Below are 22,624 nucleotides of genomic sequence, written 5' to 3' on the forward strand. Positions count from 1 at the left end.
GAGATAGACAGGGAGAGGGGGAGGGAGAGGGGGAGGGGGAGAAAGAGGAGGGCCCGTGGAAGCTCCTTGCAGCCAGAGCGTTTGCGCCGGCTGAAGGGTGGAGACTCGGGAGCAGCGGGGAGGGTTGTCTCTCAGCTTGGAGCACTGAGAGCCAGAGAGAGAGAGAGAGAGAGAGAGAGAGAGAGAGGGAGGGAGAGAGAGAGAGAGAGAGAGAGAGAGGGAGTGTGTGTATTCGCTCGCCCGGCTGACTGACTGACTGACCGACTGTGTGCGTGTGTGTGTGTATGTGTGTGTGTGTGTGTCAGTGTGTGAGAGCAGCAGAGCAGAGCGTGTGGATAGTATTCCACTGGACTGGATGTGTTTAGGAGAGAAGACGCTTTGGAAGGTAAGACACACACACGCACACACACACACGCGCACGCACACACGCACACACACAGGATTTATACACAGCCGAAATTCACGCCATTTTTCTTGGGTGGCTACATCCACATATTTGCTTCCCTTTTTTTCCTGTTTTTAGTTCGGGTGCGTAGAACAGTGGAACCCCACGCAGGGCGTGATCGAGGTCCAGAAATAAGGGGTGGGGGTTGTTCGGCACCATCGCTTATATCCAAGCTTTGATTTTGTGTGTGTGTGTGTGTGTGTGTGTGTGTGTGTGTGCGCGTGTGTGTCTGCGTGCGTGCATGCGCGCGCTTGTGTGTGTGTGTGTGTGGGGCGGGTGCCTGGTTTACATCATGGAATCCCCTCCTCCTTCAAGAATGTGAAGCTAAAGCCACCGTTGTGCAACAAAATGTGCTCTGTGTACCCTCTATGTGTGTGTGTGTGTGTGTGTGTATTCTGTATATATTTATCATACATAGCTTCATTCCTTCAAGCTTACATCCATTGCATCCCAACGATGTGTGTGTGTGCGTGTGTGTGTGTGTGTGTGTGTGTGCGTATGTAAACGAGGAGGGGATCAGCAGCTCGCTCTCCCCTTTCTCTGCCGCTCCGTCTCCAGAGCATCCAGAGCAGATCTTCCAATGTGGAGCTGCCCAAATTAAGGGCATCTGTTTGGGGGGGTGGGGGTGGGGGGGGGGGTTTGGATGAGCAAGATAGATAGAGAGGGAGAGGGGAAGGGAGGGGAGGAAGGGAGGGAGGGAGGGATCCAGCGTCACTCCCGGGAGGTTTTGTGAGCATTGGGAGTCTCCTCCAGGCAGCATCTCCTCCCTCCACGGGGCCACAGTGCGGAGCGGCCATTACCAGACGGGGGGCGGGGGTGGTGGTGGTGGGGGGGGGGGGGGGGGGCAGGGCGGGGGGGTAGCTGTTTCGGAGGCTCCCAGACGGAGACGGCCGCCGAAGAAAGCCGCGAAAAGGGGACGGAAGGAGCTCCCGCGCGCAATCGTCAGCACCGCTTTTCGCCGTCCGCCGCGTCCGTCCGTCCGGTAGCTCACTCGCGTACGTCGGCGGGCGTTAAAAAAAGAAAGAAAATGCACGCCGCAAGTCGAGCGTGAGAATCACGCCACGAGCGCTCGGGGTCCGGGCCCCGGCCCCGGAGGGGCGGCGGTGAGGAGGAGGAGGAGGAGGAGGAGGAGGCGGAGGTGGAGGAGGACGAGGAGCTGCACGGAAGGTGCGCGGCCTGTTGCGAGGCGGTCTTTTGTTTTTTTTCTTCTCAGACCTAAAGCTCCTTGCGCGCGGCGAAGCGCCAGCGCCGCGCGCAAGGAGGAGATGGAAGATTTAGATTCATGGACAAAAAAAAAATAAATCATATAAAGGCAAAGGGGGGGCGGGGGGGACTGAAAGGGGTGGAGAGAGGGAGAGAGGGAGAGAGGGAGAGGATGACGGACGATCCAAGAGAAATGAGTATCCAGGCTTTAATGGCCGCTCTGACCCCACCGCTCCACTTTATTCTCTCCAACCAAAAGTCAATATTTTATTTGCCTCTGGACCGAGCCGAGACGGGAAACGGGGGCCAAGGAATTTGCCCAGAAACCCCAAAAGCCTCCCTTTCATCGCAGCCCCGGCTGAACCAGAGCTCCAAGCTGAACCGGGGGCGGATCACGCGTAGGTTCGGCAGACAGCCGTTACCGCAGGTGGAGGGCTTTGCACCGTCGCAAAACCCCGCCCCCCCGCCGTCTTTCGCCGGTAACCGTGGTGACGTTGGAACCCAATCCTGGGGCTCCGCCGTCCGAGATTGGACAAATCTGGTGACGGGGCTCGAGTCGGGATGGGCGTCTCAACCGGGCTCTCCGCCCTCGTTCGCCCCTCCGCGGGGTATTCAGGGCGGGACGTAGACGTCGCCGAAAAAGCCAGGCGGCCCCCCCCCCGACCTCTGAAATAAACACACCTTCCCCTGCGTCCGGCGCAGGATCATCCCGACGCACTGCGCCGCTCGGCCAATCGCGGCGCCGCGTTCTCCCGCCCGCCGCGCCCGTCACGGCGTCCCTCCCTCCCTCTCTCCCTCCCTCCCTCTCTCCCTCCCTCTCTCTCCTCTGGTGCAATCTAAAAACAGTCCGGATGTTTGTAATGTTGTGAGGAGCGCGGCGGTCGGGCGGGCTGCGTTATTCTTGGCGCGCCGACGGATGCCAGAGGAAGACCTTGTTTATGCCTCCTCACTCAGGGCAACTGGTAATCGCGCTAATGTCCCAGAATGCCGCCGGGGTCGCCGCCGAGGCTTAACGCGGCCAACGACTTGGCACGCGGCGAGCGGAGCCGGGGCCGCGGCGCGCGCCGGACCAATTTGGTCCTAAAAAGTCTGAGGGGAAGCTATTAATCACACGTCAGAAAAGCTATAACCGACCCTTTCACCGTTTTAACGGATAAACACCAGATGGTTGCCGACATGCCACCGGGTTTTTTTTTTGGTTTGTTTTTTGTTTTTTTGAAAAAAAAAAAAAAAAAGAGGCTTTTATCCGACCATCTCGCCCGTTCATTTTCACCCTGGTAACTCCGCACGTCGGCGTATCCTTCTCTTTGTGTTATTCTCACGACGGCGTGGTAACAAATTGTTTCGACCCCTGTGCGTGTTTGTTTTTTTTTGTGTGTGTGTTCAATATCCCACCCAGATTTAAACGGCAGGAAAAAAACCCCAAAAACCCTCCTTGTTTCCCTAATCTCCCGTAGCAGCCCCACCCTCCCACAGCTGCACCCGGCTCGTTTCGTTTAATAAACATAATAGAGACACATCTTATGTTTCCCCCCGGAGCCAAAGCCCCTCTCCCCCCGCATCTTCAGCCCCCCCCGGGGGAGGGATGCGTCGTGGGCGGCTCAACCCGCCCCGCCCCTCCTCGGGTCCCCAGCGCGGGCTGCGGCCCCTTCCTCATCCCTCCGTCGCTCCATCTCTCCCCCCGTCCCTCCATCCCCGGAAGGGCGGGATGGGCAAGGCCGCCCCGGCGCCGAGGAGTGGCACAGATGTCTGGGCTAATGGAATGGTGGTGGGTGGAGGTGGTCGGGCCACGAGGGACACAGTCGGGCACTTACGCACGGCCCCAATGTTCAGCCGCCGAGCGGGGGACGGGGGGTGTGGGAGGGGGTGGACGGAGACAGAGAGAGAGAGAGAGAGAGCAAAAAGAAGGGGAGAAAGAATATTTTGATGTCAAAAAAAAAGAACGGCAGCTAAAAATACATCAAGTTGGCCGTGATGTGACGCGGTACCCAATCAAGGAGGGGGGGAGAGGGTGAGGAGACCGGACGGAACAAGCGCCGGGTCCCGATCAAAAGGCGTCCTTCAGGTCGGGGGCGGCGCCGAACCCCGCCCTCCTAGAGGGCCCCCCTCCGCCCCTCTCCACCTCTGCTATCGATCGATCGGGCGCCACGTCCCCTCGATCGCGAACGGGGGAGGACGACCTCCGCTGCACAGGCTGACACCGGGTACTGTGACTTACACATCGTGGAAATATTATTGATGTATCTTCTCCTGCCCCATGGAGCGCTGCAAACCGTGGAGCCTCTGTGTGACAACTTAAATTGTGGAATAAAATCATCTGACACCGATGAGACGGCCAACGGCGCCGCAATTCTGGGGGCGAGGACCTCCGTCACGGTTCATTTCAATCGGGGAGCGCTCTCGTCGAAATGAACTGACTCGAAACGTCGGCGCGAGCGGGGGTCCGGGGAAGGGGGGGGCGTCGCCAAACCCGGCGGCCACGGGGGGCCGACGCTCGTCGTTGAGGCGGCGTCCAGCGGTTCCAACGTCAAGTGCACGTCAGGTTCATCCGAGGAAGCGTTTTTCGTTTGTCTTCTCTGAACGTTTGCTTGCGGGCGCCTCGCGGCCCTGCCAGGTGAAAACTCTTTGACCTGCAGCGAGACATCCACCCGTAACGCTGTGTTTTTGGAGCCTTGGAAAGCCTGGCATGCAACCGGGAGCTCCATGCTCATGGGGACGCCGATCCGTGAAAGTCAATCATTCCCATCCTTGTGCCCCCCCCCCCCCAACCCTAACCCTAATCCCCCCTTGAATCGGGTTTTGCATGCAACTGAACCACACCCTCGCCCCTTCCGTCCATCTCGGTTGCTCAATGTCATTTATTTTTTCCCCAGCGGGGGGCCGCCGTGCCGAGCGGACCGCAAGACCCAGTGTGCCTCAAAAGCAACATTAAACTTGCTCCGCCGACAGAATGGTAATTGATGGAGTCTCCCTTTGTGGCCGGCCCACGCAACCGGCGGTGGAGGAACGCGTCAAAGTGATGTGTACGGCGGCTCCGCTCCTGCTGAGTAAGAGCTAAAGTGCAGGGGCAGCGTGGCGGCCTTGCCTGGGTCGGTAGTCCAGTTCGGGGGGGCTGCAGGTTCCTGGACCCGACCCTGCGCCTCATCTTTATTCCGCCGGGGTAAGCTGCTTTCCGCTAATGGAGGAGAGAACCGGATTGGAATCCCCCCCCACCCCCCCACCCTGAACAATATAAAATAATGGGGGAAAAAAAAAAGCCCGTGGGCCACATGGTTCCGAGCTCCTCGCCGAATAGTGATGGAGAGGGAGGCTCAGGTGCAAAACGCAGCGTCATTTCCCAGGACGATTACGTCCCGACAGCGGGCTTTGTCCGTCCCGTCCTCAATTGCATGAGTGTGTGTGCTTCAATATGGTGTGTGTTGGTGTGCGCGCGCGCCCGCGTGCGCCGCTGCCGCCGGTGCCGCTACCGTCAGCGAATAAAGCCATTTTAAATTGCGCACGGAATTACCTTACAATTTGCTTTGACGTAATGAAAGCCCTGGACGGCGCAAAGCCCCCACTCTGCCTTCCCACTCGCTCCCTTTCCCCCTTCGCTTCCACGAGCTGCCTAGCAACTGATACCACAAATAACATGCCTGCCACTATCTGTGGTTTCAGTTTGTGTCCCTGCTAGTGTGTGTGTGTGTGTGTGTGTGTGTGAGTGTGTGTGTGTGTGTGTGTGCTTGGATGTGTGTGTGTGTGTGTGTGTGTGTGTGTATGTGTGTGTGTGTGTGTGTGTGTGTGTGAGTGTGTGTGTGTGTGTGTGCTTGGATGTGTGTGTGTGTGTGTGTGTGTGTGTGTGTATGTGTGTGTGTGTGTGTGTGTGTGTGTGTGTCTGTGTGTGTGCGTGTGTGTACGTGTGTGTGTGTGTATTGATACGTGGACAGTGTGTGTGTATGTCCGTGCATGAGGCTCTGATGGGGGCGGGTGGATGTCCTTTCTCAGATTCAAGGGCGGAGACCGGTGCTGTATTACCTTCAATAGTCAATATCCTCCTGATCATTAATAACTCCAGCAGCTGAGCTTCATGTTGCTGCTCCCGCTGCGGTCACAGCGGCAGGACGATTCCCTCACATCTCCACCTCCGCCTCCATCTCCACCTCCTCTCCATCTCCAACTCCTCTGTCTCCACCTCCATCTCTGCCTTGTCTGCATCTCCATCTCCACCGTCCCTGCATCTCCATCTTCTCTCTCCACCTCCTCCCCGTCTCCACCTCCATCCTTCCCTTCTCTCCATCTCTACCTCCTCGCCATCTCTATCTTCCCTCCATCTCCTCTCCATCTCTACTTCTCGATCTCCACCTCCTCTCCATCTCCACCTTCTCTCATCGCTGCCTCCCCATCTCTACCTTCTCTCAGTCTCCTCTCCATCTCTACCTCCTCTCCATCTCTACCTCTTCATCTCCACCTTTGTTCATCTTTATCTCTCCATCTTCACCTTCTCTCATCTCTACCTCTCCATCTCCAACTACTCTCCATCTCCACATCGTCATCTCTACCTCCTCACCATCTCTACTTCTCCATCCTCACATTCTCTCCATCTCCTCTCCATCTCTACCTTCTCTCCATCTCCCTCTTGTCTCCACCTACTCTCTTTCTCCACCTCCTCTCCACCTCTACCTCTTCTCCACCTCTATCTCCTCTCCATCTCCACCTCCTATCCCTCTCTGCCTGTCCACCTCCTCATCCTCTCTATCTCAGCCCCCTCTCCATCTCCACCTTCTCTCCATCCTCCATCCTCCTTCCTGATGAATTATATTCCAGCCTATGCTGGTGAGGCGTTGCACCTCTACTGCCCTATCGCCGACTCCTCCCCATCTCCACCTCCTCCCCATCTCCACCTCCTTTCCAATCCCTACCTCTCCATCTCCACCTCCTCTCCATCTTTCTGCTTTGTACACGCGGGTTTGGACGGAGACGCTGTCGTCATCACACGCGATGCGGGCGACATCTCGGCGCGCGTCCCATTGTCCGGTGGCTCATCAGGGGATTGTGTCACGGTGTTTGTGTCGTGCGCTGACGTCAACGGGAGGACGGGTGTGTGTGTGTGTGTGCGCGCGTGCGTGTGTGTGCCTGTGTGTGCGTGTGCGCGTGTGTGTGTGTGTGTGGGACAGTGCGCTCTTGCCAATAATGCATTTAAAAATATCTAACCCCTGTAAAGATCAGTATTGGTGAGCAGTAAAGACGGACTCTGTTCAAGGCCCTTGCTTTTAGATTCACGTCCATGTTGTTAAACTTATCTTTTGCTTTTGTAATTGATTTCATGAATCGCACGGGCAGGGGCAGAGATCCCAGCTCAGCACAAAAGAGTCGGGCCTCGCGACTCAAGTAAAAAAAAAAAAAAAAAAAGAGAGGGAGAAAGAGAAATAAAGTATTACGCTTGGAGTCGAGCTGTGGAAGGAGAGCGGAGCGCCACGGTGCGTTAACGGAAGGTACAGATCGGCGCAGCGTTACAACCCTTCCTCCGCTATGATCCACCCAAAACAAACAGACTATCGACACGCACGCCTCCCCGGATGCACGTGCCCTTTAAGACGGAGCCAGCGGCGTCGGGCCCCGGTTGGCTCGCAGCGTCCCCGCCGCTCCTCCTCCCCGGCGGGCACTGCTGGGTTAATCAGTTTCTCTCCAGGGTCCAGATGGCCGGGGCCACGGACAGATTTTAATTACCACGCTCTGATTTCACGCCCAGGGCATTGCAGGGGGCCGACGCACTCCCTTCCCGGACGAAACACTCTCTCTCTCTCTCTCTCTCTCTCTCTCTGTCTCTCTCTCTCTCCTCGCGCGCCCGCTGCCGGACGCCTTTAAACGCGACTGCAACCCAAAGGAGAGCGATGCATTGAGGCCGGTGTGGCAGCGGCGCCGCTCTTTGCGGGCACTTTGCGGCGTGCGTGCGTTACAACCCGGTTAGAGAGAGAGAGGGAGGAAACAGATAAGAGACATATAATAGAGCGGGGGGAGGTGCGACCAAGAGTGGAAGCGAGGAGTCGAGGGGGTGGACGTGTGCGGGAGTGCACCGGGGTTTGTCACCGTCGACAGGCGCGGAATTATATTGTGTCGGCCGGGATCTGCCCCGCGGCGCATAATCACCCGGCACCCAGAGTCAGGAGACAGCCATAATCACATCCTTGGAGGTTCCTCCACGCTGAAGACCCCGGGGAAGGGGGTAGGCGGGACCCCGAGAGGCCAGGGGGGAGCAGAGGGTCCGGGCAGATGAGTGAACTATTGATTCGGGAGGGCGGGGGAGGGGGTTGAGCAGCGGGACAGGAGGAGCCGGGGGCCTTTTGTCATCGCTAAACACCTGTCTGCACTGGAGGGAGGAGAGGGAAGCAGAAGGCCTGAGCACGGGGGAGAGCCGGATCACTGATGTCCCACTTTGTAGCCTCTCGTTCTAACCCTCCCTTTCATTCCGCAGTGTCCCTCTGTCTGTCTCTCTCTGCCTGTCTCTCTGTCTCTCGCTGTCTCTCTCTCTCTCTCTCTCTGTTGTTCAGATAAATGCCATGACAGTTAAATGCCAAGAATGAAAGAAAAAAAGAGACAGAAAGAAAGAAAGAAAGAGACCTACACCTCGATCCGTCTCCAATCTTGCCCGCTAAAATGCCGTGTCTCGAAGGGAATTTACTTTTAACTTATTGAGTCCCAGAATCAATATCCACAATACCTAACACCACCCACTGCCCTGGTTCTCAACCAGAAATGTGCAACTTATTGAAGAAAATTCTCATCTTTGAAGACAAAGGTTATGTTTTTGGGAATGGAGTGATTCGTATTTTTAAACGATTGGCCCTGATAACTATGGGGAGGCCATTACTTATTCCTAAAATGTGAAGCTTTCAATTCGGGCAAACTACGCAGACGAGCGTCCCAATCCGTCACTCCTCACCCTCTCCCCCCTCTCCCCTCCGTCAGCGCACAAGCGACATCATTCAGCCACAACACAAAACTAAGATGCACGGACGGAGGGTTTGGGTAAAATATTACTTGACCGAAGATGAAGCTGATGATGATATTTCCCCGTCTGTTCGACGTGTACATTCAAACATTTGCTCACATCACATGGCATTTGAGGATATTTGCACGATTGCTTGTTTTACCTGAAGACCTTAGGCAAACACTAGACCTTCCACGCGGAGGCTCCACGTGCTGTGCTACCCCAGCCTGCCTGCCGTGTGGACCAGGGTGGATGTGTATTGGCAGAATCGCCGCGCTGACAAAATAGATTGCTCTCCTCTGGATTAGCCGCCGTTTCCCTAGAATGTTCCGTCCCCGGATCCCGACGTTCCTCGGGGTTGCGGCGGCTGTAGCGTGATGCACGCGTGACTCCACATTGACAGAACCCCCCCCCACCCTGCAGATCCACTCTGTTAGAGTAATTGGCCCATTTATCAGAAGCAGCAGAAAACTCAGCTAAAAAAACGTCCCAGATGTGTTCTGAAACAGATCCATTCTGGAAAAATAAAAGGAGGGAGGGAGGGAGGCCCAGACACACAGACAGAGACAGACACGAGGCAAAAACAAGGCCTGGGACATTTTGTATTTGGCGGCGGCATCGACTAATTCCCGGCACCAAGATATTAATCAGGTCCAGTGGCCTCTCCGTGGTGCCTGTGATGTTCTCGCTTCGGGGTGTGTGTGTGTGTGTGTGTGTGTGTGTGTGTGTGTGTGTGTGTGTGTGTGTGTGTGTGTGTGTGTGTGTGTGTGTGTGTGTGTGTGTGTGTGTGTGTGTGTGTGCACATGTGGTTGGGGTCCCTCCCGCCCCGGAGCTTCTCAGCGTTTTGTAGGAGGCCGATGTGACATTCTGACACATGGTGATCAGATGTCGGAGGCTCTGCAGCGTAATTTGGCTGGAATGAAGGTATGGAGGCGTGCAAGGCCCGTGTTCTCAATGGTCCTCCCTCTCTCCCTCCCTCTCTCCCTTTCTCTCCCCCTCCCTCCCTCCCCCTTCCTCTCTCTCTCTCTCGCTCCTTTTTCTAGAGAGTGTGGCGAACACAAAGTGCTGACTGAACAGCAGGCTAACCACAGAGCAGAGTGCGGGGGAGTGAGCAGACAAGGTAAGTCAAGACGGAGGGGAGCGGGCCGAATAATTAGCGGAAGGAGAAGGAGCGATCGGTCCATTCGCAACGGGAAAAACTCTGTTCCAGCGGACGGGGAATCGGGGCGGAGGCACGCTGAGAGAGATGTCGGACTTTCTGACCGAAAAGACATGTTCGGAACAAGAGAAGGACAAAATGAGGCGGCGATTCGGGTTCCCTCTGTATTTTCGGGCGCAAGGCGCCCCGAGGAGAACTTTGCCTTTTGTCTTTTCCTCGCTCTGAGAGCTCCCCCCGTTGCGGTTGGTCCAAATGCCCTTCCGCCTCCTTTTTCCGGGTCAACCTCCTTTTCGTTTTTGTTTTTTTTTTATCTTGAAATCCAAAGCCACAGCCGACTCCTCTCGCTGTCGCAATTGCGTTCCTTACAGCGCCGACATTGTTTGCTGTTTTTTTATTTCTGTTTCCGGCAACTCGCTGCCAGAAATCGGTGCCAGGTAACCACGTGGAATAATACTGTCTATAAAGAAGTAAACAGCGTTCTTCTTTGGGTATTCCAACGGCATTCAAGGAGATGTTTTCTTACGTCTTTTAAAGTACGCCTCCGTCTTAAAGGAGTAAAGATGGCGGCACCGATGGCGTAAGACAAGCCATCAGCAAAACGGGCCAAATCGCAAAAACCTTCATGTCCACGTCGCTGGTCGGGTCGTATGTGTTTCGCGAAACTGTTCTCGCTGATCGGGCCTGGGATGCATCTACTGCTCCTCCTCACCTCCGTCTACAACAATAATATCCGGCGCCGGTGTCGAGAGTCGCCAACCTCCATCTCCACTTGGCATTGGACAATTCTTTGCGACCATCGCGCCGGGAAAAAAAAAAAAAAAAGGCAAAACTTACCGTCTTAAGCGTCGACACGAACCGAAAGCTGCACACGGCTTGAAGCCGATCGGATATGGCCGAGAACCTCTCCTCGGATTGGCGGACTGCGGCGGATAGTAATCGAGCTCCTGATTGGCCGCGCGGTTTGTCGAAAAAGCGAGCACTATCCAATCAAAACAAACAGCGCACATGACTTCACCAGGAAGTAAATGACACGGAGAAGTCATTGTGTTGTTGTCGGCGGCAACACACCGGGTTTTAAAGGCGAGGTGAATCATTATCCCAGTTGAATTCTCAAGGAAACGGAGCATTAAGATAGCTAAATACGAGGACCAGAATCACGCAAAAAATCAACCCCAAAAAAAACAAAAACAATCGCCGACAGACTCAGCCGATGGCGGATCGCCCAAGCCCAACAGCCGTTCACCTGCTTATTGATGCAGTGTTCCGATCGGCCAATCGTGCGGCAGCAGTGCAGTGCATACCATCGTGCACCTAAAACAAGCTTTTCAAACTGGGACCCGCAAGAGATCAGCTCCTGCACATTGAAAATAGCTTTCCCGGTTCCGCTTGTCCTTGCTGGGTTCATGGTTTCGCGACGGTACCGCCCTGCCGACGCCCGTGAGGGTTTACACCCGGGCAGCTGCCCAGGCGTCAGCAGCCGCCACAGTTAAGGCGGCGCGCGGATCTGCGTGCGCTGCTTATCGCCGCCTGTTGTCGTGTCGCCGCTATCGGCGCGTCGACGCGGCAGGTGACACCTCGGGGTGGTATTATGGGAAGCCGCCGGCGGGGAGGGCGGGCCAAGCCGTTTTCATTCAGCCGATTTGCTTGGCAATACAACTCATCCTCGCCCGCTGCCGTGTGCACGGCCCCCGACTGCTCCGTCTCCGTTGGCGAAAAATTCTAAAGATCCCCCACGAATGTTTCCGCTTCAGCGCTCGCCCGCCATCTCATTAGCGGCCTCCGCCGCAGCGGCTTTTCTTGGCGGGGAGCACAAGGGCAAATGGAGATAATGCACCGCCGCCGTCCTCCGACCCCTCCCTCAGAAGGAGGAAAATGTCATTGAGTGGCATTTTCCCGACGCTCCGATGACAGTGGATTGAAAGATGGCTTTGTGCACAAAGTCACGGAGCAGGGGGTGGGGGGGGTGGGATTTTTGGAGCCGTCCTCGACAACAGACGGGGACGTCTTACACTTTGTGTGTGTCGTGCACGGTCGGCGACGCGGGCTCTGACATCTAAATTGCGCTGACACACAAATGCAAAATCTATTATTTTCTTAAAGGTGCATCGTCGATTAAAGAAGCCCTCGCCTGTGTTTTGTCTCCTGCACAGTACATGTAATATAAGAGGACCCCATAAGACACCTGCAAGCCTCTCATGAGGACATTATGAGTGGGGCGTTTTTAAAATATTACTTTATATATTATATTATTTATTATTATTTACCTTATGGATGTTTTTTCTCTCTGTGTTTACTCCAGAAATTGTTGTTTTAATGTTCTCAAATACACATGGAAAAAAAAATCCTAAATCAAAGGATTGATGTGTATTTTAATGGGTAATTAATACCATTTTTTGAGAATGTATTTGAAGTGCATATTTTCATCATCTCAGTTCTAATTAGTTCTGCTGTGTCACTATCCCACTATTTAAACGTGAATATTAAAGGCCTACTTTTGGGAAGCGGCGGCCCCTATCAATAGGCTGATGATACCGTGGCCTGTTTCAACGTTTCCCCCGGGAGTCAAACCACTTGATGATATTATGGCCTCGTTACAAAACAAGCTCCTCGTCGCTCGTCGCTCGTCGCTCATCGCTCATCGCCGCGGCGTCCTTGTTGTGAGTCCCTGCCCCATTTCCACAGAACGGGGAGAAAAAACAACAACAAAAAAAACAAACACAAAAAAAAAAAAAAGTTTTAAATGTGTGTTGCATGAGAACGACGCCACATTGACACGGGCGTCAAGCTCAAGACGTCCCCGGGAAAGGTTTTCTCCACCGGGAGGCTCGTGCCAGGGAGGCGGGACATACGGCGTGGACGTTGAATCATTTCACATCGACAAAGTTTATTAATCCTCACAGCTGCAGTTTGCTCCACCCAGGATGCAGTCATCAACGGGGAACAGCTTTTGGCGCCGTGTCATTTTTTTCTTTCCCCATTTTGTAAAGAGAATCCAGTCGGATGAACTGACGACCAAAAACACGCGCTTCGAAGACTCACCGCGTGAGTTTTTTTGGGGGGGGTGTCTCACGGTCCCTTGCCTCGCTTTCTCCGGCGTCCTCCACCCCCCGGCCGCCGTCCTCACCTCGGTTGTAAACAGCGGCGGCTATGACCCTACAAGGTGAAGCAGCGACCGGGATCTCGGCTGTTTACACAACGCCGCTCACGCACCGGGAGTGCGGCGTCTGGCTTCTAGCGCCCCCCCCCCTCCCGAGGTTTTACGAGGGCGGGGGAATCGCGGAGGAGATTCTGTTCCATTGTGACAAATCTCATCTGTTTTCCCACCACCACCAACCCCCCCGGTGCTCGGAACAATGGGACCCTGGTTGGGAAATTGTGTCTCCTGAGCCACGGAGAGGAATCCCAGGTTTTCCAGGGCGAGGCCGCGCCGATGAATAAGACGGTTTTTGTTTTTGTTTTTTTTCTTTCTACAAGTTTAAAAAGACAAAAAAAACAAACAAACAAAACAAAAAAAAAACTCACGCGGCGTGTCGAACAGGTCCTCCGCGTACGGGATCCGCTTATTGATTTCTTAAAAAATACACAGGCTGTAAAGTAATTAAAGGGCAACTACGTCTCGTTATGACTGTTTCTTGATGTAAGAATAGGCAACTTAACATCTGGCTATAGATTACTGTTGACCAAAATCGCTTTGTCATATTTCATGTATAAAGGTACATTTAATATGTGAAATTTTAAGGTCAGTTGCACAAAAGGGTATTTTATTTTATTTTATTTTCACTGTGTGTTTTTATTTTATTTTACTTTATTCCTACTCTACGCAGACTTGACCTGTTTTTATTTTTCATTTTATTCGTCCCTTCTGGACTAAATAATTGAAGATATGGAGGCTGGACAGATAGGTAGGGTGGGAAAGGGGGAGGGGGGGATGGGAGTGTATATTGTTGTTGTCGTTGTGTCTATGTCGTTGGATTTAAAGTCTTAAAAATCGATACACAAACACAAACTGCTGAAGGGAAAAAAAAAAATCGTTCCGCCAATGGGAGACCGAGATTAACGCCCAAGATGATACGTCCCTGAATCAAAAACGCAAAGAAAAAAAAGAAAAATTGGTGGATAGTGAATTTAGATGTTTAAGGACGAGCAAACGTGATCGACCTGGTTAAAGGGTGAAAGGAAAAGCGAGAGGGAGCCGGGGCCGCGCGCTCGCCCGCACGGAGAGGTGCCGCGGCGCACCGCTGGGCCCCCGACCCCGGCCCCTCGCCGGGATCAGTCCCCGCCCCCCGCTGGCTCCGAGCGCCGGGAGGGGATTGATCCGGCCGGGCGGGGCGCTGTTCGGGGCTTCCGACAGCTTGTTTGCGCCTCATCAAAGGGGTCGCGAGACAAGACGCCGCCAGTCGATTGTTTTTCGGGGCGACGAACAGACTATTTTAGGCCTCAAAGAGAATTTACCTGTTTGACACCGGAAAACGAAGCTGATTAAAGGGCTATTTTTATTTTATTTTTTTTACCTGCGGTAAACCACATTTTTTTTGGGGTCATTCGGAGTCAACCCGAGTTATTGGCGTCGGAAACCTTTCAATCGATCCGCTATCGATAGAATCTCTGCGACACGTAGTGTGACTGGTCAGTCACGACCACGTTCTTTTGTGAGCGCAATTGCCCCTACTCCGAATTGCCCCGACTCACAAAGGTTGGTAAAAAAGGCTCAGGTGGATAAATAGCCGAGGTTCCCTTTAAACATCAGTTGCCTCGCCTCAAAGACGAGCTGCATTGATTTATCGGCGTATCGTCCTTCACACTTGGCGAAAGAGGGCGAGGTAATACCTTGGGTGGGCTGTAAATGAGGGTGAACCCGGTGACCGCCCCCCCACCACCACCACCACGAGCCACTCGAAAATATCTCCACAGTCAGCACCAGAGACTGAAGCGCCAGAGATTGATTGGTAGAAACCAATAACGCCCGTTTCAAATATAGTGATGGGCCGAGCCCCGTCGGTCTGTCTTCCCACTTCCACTCCCACCCCCTCACTGCCGAGCGCTGCCTAGCAACTGATGCCGCAAATAATACTCTTTCTGAGTGTGTTGTTTATGAGAGTGTGCAGTATGCGTGTGTGTACGTGTACGCACGGGAACGTGATAATGAAGGGAATGTGTCACTAATGTGCCTCCTCGCCATTCTTGCCATTTTTCCCGCGTTGCCTCTAACATCTCGGCGTCCCTGACTTTGAATCTTTTTGGAAGTGACGAAAAGCCTTTATCTCCCGCAGACGCCCTACACGACACCTGATCGATTAGGCCCATGGCGAGCAATAACACCGCAAGCATCGCACAGGCCAGGAAGCTGGTGGAGCAGCTGAAGATGGAGGCCAACATTGACAGGATAAAAGTGAGCTCACGCCGCGCCACATCGCTGATGACGGAAGTCCCTTGCATGGTTATGGATTGGTATTTTTGGTTTTGGTATTTTAGGGCCTTGAATGTTCACTGATTTGAAAGGCTTTCTTAATGCATGTGAGCAGCATCGTTCTTTATTGCTGCCGTGAGAATAAGTAATAAAGGCGATACAAGACAGTCCTTTATCACACCGATACGGTGGTAAAGGTTGCTTACGAAATAAATTAATACATTGACACAAAATATTCATTCAAAATTATTTCATAACTAGTATGTCTAGCATTGAGCTTGAGATGCTGAATGGAGCGTTGGGGATATTGATACTGACGTCTGCGTTCATCTCAATTCTTCCGCTGTAGTTTCCATGTAGTGCCATAAAATGGCGCCACCGGCTAGTCTTAGCAACCGCACATCAGTGGAGCGATACAAGGGACGTGAAGCCAGGCGAAGACGTGGTTGCCAGTGGCAACGGTCATTATAAACAGATTGACGGTCGTTATTCAGAAATGAGCGACCGCCGACTGCCGTTACTGGCCAATCAGAATGGAGTATTCCACAGGGCCCGTTAACAACAGCTCTTGCGGCCGCACCTTTTAGGACAGACTTTGACATGTGCACGTCTTTCCGTTCGATTACCTGGCCCCGTCGGTGACGCCCCGTCCGCGTGCCCTCCCCGTCTTTCGCAGGTGTCGAAAGCGGCGGCGGACCTGATGTCCTACTGCGAAGCCCACGCCAAAGAGGACCCGCTGCTGTCGCCGGTGCCGGCGTCGGAGAACCCGTTCCGGGAGAAGAAGTTCTTCTGCGCCATCCTGTGAGACCCGGGCGCGGCCCTTCAGCTGTCTGCCCGGTGCGGGGGTGGGTGGGGTTTGAGCGGGGAACGTTCACAACACGTAGATATTCTTCTAGCGGGAGGGCAAGGCGATAACTGCCCCCCCCCCTTTTTTCTCGAACGGCACCTAGGGAGAGTGAAATTTCCAAAAAAAACAAAACAATACAAAAAAAAACACGGCAGAGTTAAAAGATGTGTGCGTTTTCGGGGGCGGCGGCGGTGGCGGCTTTCGGAGGGCGTGGTGCGCAGCATGTTGAAGGGAGCTGCCTCTAGGCGACACTTAAGGATAATGTGGATTATGATGAAAATTAAAAAAAAAAAAAAAAAGCCCAGATATGTGACGGACGACGGCGCAGCCTGCCGGGTCCACGGGGTTGTGATGTGTATAGGAAAAAAAAGACAAATAGAAAATACATAAAAAATATATATTTTGTGGTTCTTTTGGAACTTCCAAATGTTCTGTTGCTTTGTGGGTGGGTCGAGTAGGACAATAAACAAGACCAGGCCTACTGCTAGACACCAACTGGTTATTGGAATGTTTGCTTTTTTTTATTATTATTATTATTGTTGTTTATTTTTTCGTTGATTGGAACTTTACATTTGACTTAGATGGCTTTCTATACCTGTCTGTGTTTTACTGAAACAGCTCTGTTAAACCTTTTTTTTTTATTTTTTTTTTTTACACCAACAGATTAGTGAAAGTTTTTTTAATGGCAAGTTTGAAAAGCTCAACTGTGTGAAAGTCTTTCCAAACACCTTTCTGGAAATCAGTCTCTGTATATCGACACCTATCTGACAAATGTGATGCCGTTTGTCTCCTTCAGATACAAACCTTCTTTATACTATTTGTATAAAACAACTAGCAAGTAAACTGTGCTGTGATGTGACTTCTGAATGTTTGTGTTTGTATCATTATAGATATTGCATGAAATGGACAAACTACTACTTCCTCTATATTACTTTTCTTGTGGAGATTGTATGAAAAGGGGCAGCATCCATCTGGACGTGCCAAAATATTAAAATAACACTGATTTAATATGGACTCAACACGGACATCTCTCAGATGCAGGATGCATTGTCTGCTGACTTTCCCAAACTAAATGCAGAGCTGGCTGTTTTGTAGATTATAGTAGTTATAAAGTGTGTCTAAATAAAGCAACAGGCTCACCTGTCTTTGAAGACAGCAGCAGCTTTAGGGTAAAACAACACATCTGCTCATTTCGTTTCAGGGATAAAAAAAAAGACATTTCTCATACTGCAGTTCATAACAAGTATGTTTAATCTAAATAAGAGGTTTCATAAGAGCTTTGCTTCATCTAAAAACAAAACCCTCATGTTTTTTATTAAGAATTGGCTGCAACATGACATAGGGCGCCATCTGCTGGTTCCCTGGTGGACATGGAGAAATGATATTCCCTGTCATTTTTATAGCAAAATATTTATTATATTGATTAATATACATTCATTCTTTAGGCCAAATACATTTTCATGTACGAGGAATTTGGCTGGGTTGGTGCATTTACGCAATCAGGGGAACATACAAAAATAGTTTTACAAGCTAAAAATCAGGCTAAAAAACGATATTAAATAAAAATGAAAAAAAAATATATATATATACCGAATGTGGCCTAAACACCAGATAAATGAAAGGGCTGTAGCAGGGATAAATGGAAGTATGTTTGCTGCGGGTACTGAGTTGGTGAATACAAATAGAAAATATTTGGTGAATATTACTATATTACTAATATACACAATGGATTTGTAAACATGTAATATTTTTTTAATAAAAAAGACTATATCGATTACTTAAAATAAGGTAATATCATTTGGCAAGATAGACAATATGATTTAAAGCTCAAAGAAAACATTGTCAGGAGCGGGATTCGACTCCCAACGTTCCGAAACCTTGGAAAATTTGGTCCAATCACAGTCGCGGCTCCGACATTCCGCGACCAATCGCCTGGGCGGATTCCTCCCGGCGCTGCCGCATTTGACCAATCACGGCGGAGCAACATCGGAGCGGAGAAGGGCAGGTTCCTCTGCCGTTCGCCCCTCGGTGAGCGCGGTAAACCGGACGCTGACGGAGCGAGCGGGTCGTTCAAACGTCCCCAAGCGACAACGCGGGGCGTCCACACATCCACGACCGGGCTGCGCGGCACAAGCGGACGTGCGGCGCCATTCCACCCGTGGCGATTCATTTATTGACCTACCTTACAAACGCTGGCGCTTCCAGCCTCCGGACGCCCGGGGGCGGTGCTGAGCTTAAACTCGGAACTAAAACACGAGGCGCGGATACGAGCGTGGCAGTTGGTTTTCTAGAAACGTTTAGATTTTGTCGCGCGTTTGAAAATAAAAAACAAAACACGTTGATGGCGTAAAATGTCAACGGTGATTTGTAGCGTTTCGGGGACAATTTTGCTTTCCATAAACTTGGCCGCTTTCAGATACATCCAATATCGGCAGTTCCAGGGCCACCGTGTACGCATGCGCGCCATGAGGCTGCCAGCATTATTAAAATAAGTGACTTTTCTAGTCTTTAATTGAATAAAATGTGTGTATATTTATAAAGTGAATGAAGGTTTTTTATTTTTATTATTAATATAAACATTTATTAATATAAAACTGCTGTATGCCTACACACAGACAGACATAGATAGATAGATAGATAGACACATACATACATACATACATACATACATACATACATGGACAGATAGATAGACAGATAGAAGGATAGACAGACAGACAGATGGATCAACCTTCTTGGAAACTACTGAGTAGGTGCAGCAGATACACTGAACCTAACAACAGACGTGTGATTCGTGTGAGCAACAACTTACACTGATTATCGTCAGTGCTCATTTGCATGGCTGTGGTTGCTCTGCTATAACGCATCTGTGGATAAGGTCTATTAAGAATTAAGAGATTAAGAATTATACGAAATCGCCACCAAATTAACACATTAGAAAAAGTGAAATGGGCCGTTAGGGCCAAACCTTCCTGTGGGGGAAACAGGTTTAATTTGATGGTGTAGTGAAGAGGTGTGCAGCTCATGTAATGCTGTGATGCAGGCTTTTAAGCCATAAGAGAAGATGGAATCACACACAGCACCAGTGAATACAACTGCACTGAGTTTTTGGACGTTATTTACAGGTACTCCTCACTTAACGACCGAGTTCCGTGTATAGCTCAGTGTATATAGTATATATTGTACATATAGTGTATATAGTATATAGTACATATAGTATACATAGAATATACAGTACAGTGTATATAGTCTATAAAAGGTGACGCGCGCAGCCAAAAGAAGAAGAAGACAATTTTTAGCGAAAAATCAAGACTTGTTTTGGGACAAATCATCCCATTCTAAATATAAGTACCGCAGGTCAGTATTAAGCAAAGTGTAATTCAACTTTATTTATTTTGCACTTTTAAAAACATGGAGTTACAAAGTATTTCAAATCCTTTGCGGGAGATGTTGAAAGAAAAGCCCTGCCACGGAAATATAACGTTCTTCATTCAGACTTATAGTGAATGAATTAGATATGGCTAAAAATCACAATATATGAAATAAAAAACGAAATATATCAAATACACAGAATGTGCTGCATACACCAGATAAATGAAAGGGCTGTAGCAGGGGTAAGTGGAAGTATGGTTGCTGCACCGCGTTGCTGAATAAAAATAAAAACATAGTTGGTGAATATTATTATACTACTAATGTTTTGATTCGTAAACATGTATGCAATAGTAGGCCGCGCATATCAACCGATTCATTACCGGTGTAAATGACCTAAAATATGGAAAAATCATTTGGCAACATACGAAATACGAGACACCCCTCTGGCGCTGCTGGATGGCCCCGCCCACGGCTTGGCAAGCAGTCAGGATGGCCGAGCGGTCTAAGGCGCTGCGTTCAGGTCGCAGTCTCCCCTGGAGGCGTGGGTTCGAATCCCACTTCTGACAACTATGTGCTTTTACCCCTTGGTTCAAGAGAAGCTAACGCGTCCGGTGGACTAGCACCGCAGCTATACCGTCATGTCGGTACCGATTCACGGTTCAGTGTTGGACATTCCGACAACAACGTGCTTTTTGCCCTTGACCACAACGGCAGGCAGCTCGTCCGGTGGCCTCACACGACAGTGACACCGTCAAGTCGGTACCACGCGTCAGTTTTCAACCGCAGGGGAAGCACGGAACGGACTGAGACTGAGAACGGTGATGGGATGAGGTGTATATAGTACATATGGTACATATAGTATGTACAGTACAGTGTATATAGTATATACAGTACAGTGTATATAGTACATATAGTTTGTACAGTACAGTGTATATAGTATAAAAAATGTTTTGCGCGATGAGCAGCCGGAAGAAGAAGAAGAAGAAGAAGATGAAGACCATTTAAGACCATTTTTAACGAAAAATCAAGACTTGTTTTTGGACAAATCATCCCCATTCTACATGAAAGTACCGCAGGTCAGTATTAAGCGAAGTCTAATTCAACTTGATCTAATTTGCACTTTGTAAAACACGGAGTTACAAAGTAGTTCACATCATTTGCGGGAGATGCTGAAAGAAAAAGCCCTGCCACTGAAATATAACGTTCTTCATTCAGACGTTATGGTGAAGGAATGACATGTTAAAACCGCTATATTATTATGATTGTTATCATTGTTGAAAACGTTTTCTCTTTCAACGGCGCCGTCTTACCGTTCACCGGACCAACGCTTTCGTCCGTCGCTTAAACTCGCGCATGCGTACACGGTGGGTCTGGAACTACTGCATGGTCCCCAACGGCCCCAATGAGTCAGGATGGCCGAGCGGTCTAAGGCGCTGCGTTCAGGTCGCAGTCTCCCCTGGAGGCGTGGGTTCGAATCCCACTTCTGACACAAAGCTTTTGCGCTTACTTCTTGTTTTCTTTGTTTTGTGGGTGGGTGGAGCAGGACGTTAAACAAGACCGGGCCTATAGCTGGACACCAACTGGTTATTGCAACGTTTATTATTATTGTTTTGTTTATTTTACGTCGATTGGAACTTTACATTTGACTGCGACAGCTTTCTATACCTGTCTGTGATTTATTTAACCTTTTTTTTTACACCAACAGATTAGTAAAAGTTTTTTTTAATGGCAAGTTTGAAAAAGCTCAACTGTGTGAAAGTCTTTCGAAACACCTTTCTGGAAATCAGTCTCTGTATATCGACACCTATCTGACAAATGTGATGCTGTTTGTCTCTTTCAGATACAAACCTTCTTTATACTATTTGTATAAAACCACTATCAAGTAAACTGTGCTGTGATGTGACTTCTGAATGTTTGTGTTTGTATCATTATAGATATTGCATGAAATGGACAAACTACTACTTCCTCTATATTACTTTTCTTGTGGAGATTGTATGAAAAGGGGCAGCATCCATCTGGACGTGCCCAAATATTAAAATAACACTGATTTAATATGGACTCAACACGGACATCTCTCAGATGCAGGATGCATTGTCTGCTGACTTTCCCAAACTAAATGCAGAGCTGGCTGTTTTGTAGATTATAGTAGTTATAAAGTGTGTCTAAATAAAGCAACAGGCTCACCTGTCTTTGAAGACAGCAGCAGCTTTAGGGTAAAACAACACATCTGCTCATTTCGTTTCAGGGATAAAAAAAAAGACATTTCTCATACTGCAGTTCATAACAAGTATGTTTAATCTAAATAAGAGGTTTCATAAGAGCTTTGCTTCATCTAAAAACAAAACCCTCATGTTTTTTATTAAGAATTGGCTGCAACATGACATAGGGCGCCATCTGCTGGTTCCCTGGTGGACATGGAGAAATGATATTCCCTGTCATTTTTATAGCAAAATATTTATTATATTGATTAATATACATTCATTCTTTAGGCCAAATACATTTTCATGTACGAGGAATTTGGCTGGGTTGGTGCATTTACGCAATCAGGGGAACATACAAAAATAGTTTTACAAGCTAAAAATCAGGCTAAAAAACGATATTAAATAAAAATGAAAAAAAAAAATATATATACCGAATGTGGCCTAAACACCAGATAAATGAAAGGGCTGTAGCAGGGATAAATGGAAGTATGTTTGCTGCGGGTACTGATATGGACTCAACACGGCCATCTCTCAGATGCAGGATGCATTGTCTGCTGACTTTCCCAAACTAAATGCAGAGCTGGCTGTTTTGATTTAATATGGACTCAACGGAGTACAGTTCCAAAACCAGGCAGTGATGTTGCCTGTCAGGATGCTCTCCACTGCTCCACAGTAGAAGGACTTGAGGATCCTCACCGAGAATCCTCACCCGGAATTTCCTCAGCTGCCTGAGGTGGTAAAGACGCTGCCTCGCCTTTCTCACCAGAGTGTCTGTTTGTAACTGTCTGTTGTCCATGTCCAGTCCTCTGTGATGTGGACTCGCAGCTGCTCACCCTGTCCACAGAAGTCCCAGTAATCACCAATCCACAATCAGCTCCTTAGTTTTGCTGACGTTCAGGTGGAGGCTGTTGTCCTGGAACCAGAGTGACCAGAGTGTTGTCCTCCACACAGAAAGGCTCCTATATGGGAGATCTGACATGTATGCTAGTATGCAATAATAGGCCGCGCATATCAACAGATGCA

General features: G+C 50.2%; 1 protein-coding gene across 1 annotated transcript; it reads left to right on the top strand.

Moving 5' to 3' along the window:
• The first annotated feature begins 204 nt into the window (after window positions 1-204).
• On the top strand, window positions 205-16,887 carry gng2 (guanine nucleotide binding protein (G protein), gamma 2). The gene is made up of 4 exons (XM_080011822.1): window positions 205-385; window positions 9,659-9,735; window positions 15,045-15,163; window positions 15,858-16,887. The coding sequence occupies exons 3-4, from the start codon at window positions 15,077-15,079 to the stop codon at window positions 15,984-15,986; spliced, it is 216 nt and encodes a 71-aa protein (XP_079867948.1). The 5' UTR covers window positions 205-385; window positions 9,659-9,735; window positions 15,045-15,076; the 3' UTR covers window positions 15,987-16,887.
• The last annotated feature ends 5,737 nt before the right edge of the window (window positions 16,888-22,624 follow it).

This window comes from Zeus faber, assembly GCF_960531495.2.
Source record: "Zeus faber genome assembly, chromosome: 13".
NCBI lineage: Eukaryota > Metazoa > Chordata > Actinopteri > Zeiformes > Zeidae > Zeus > Zeus faber.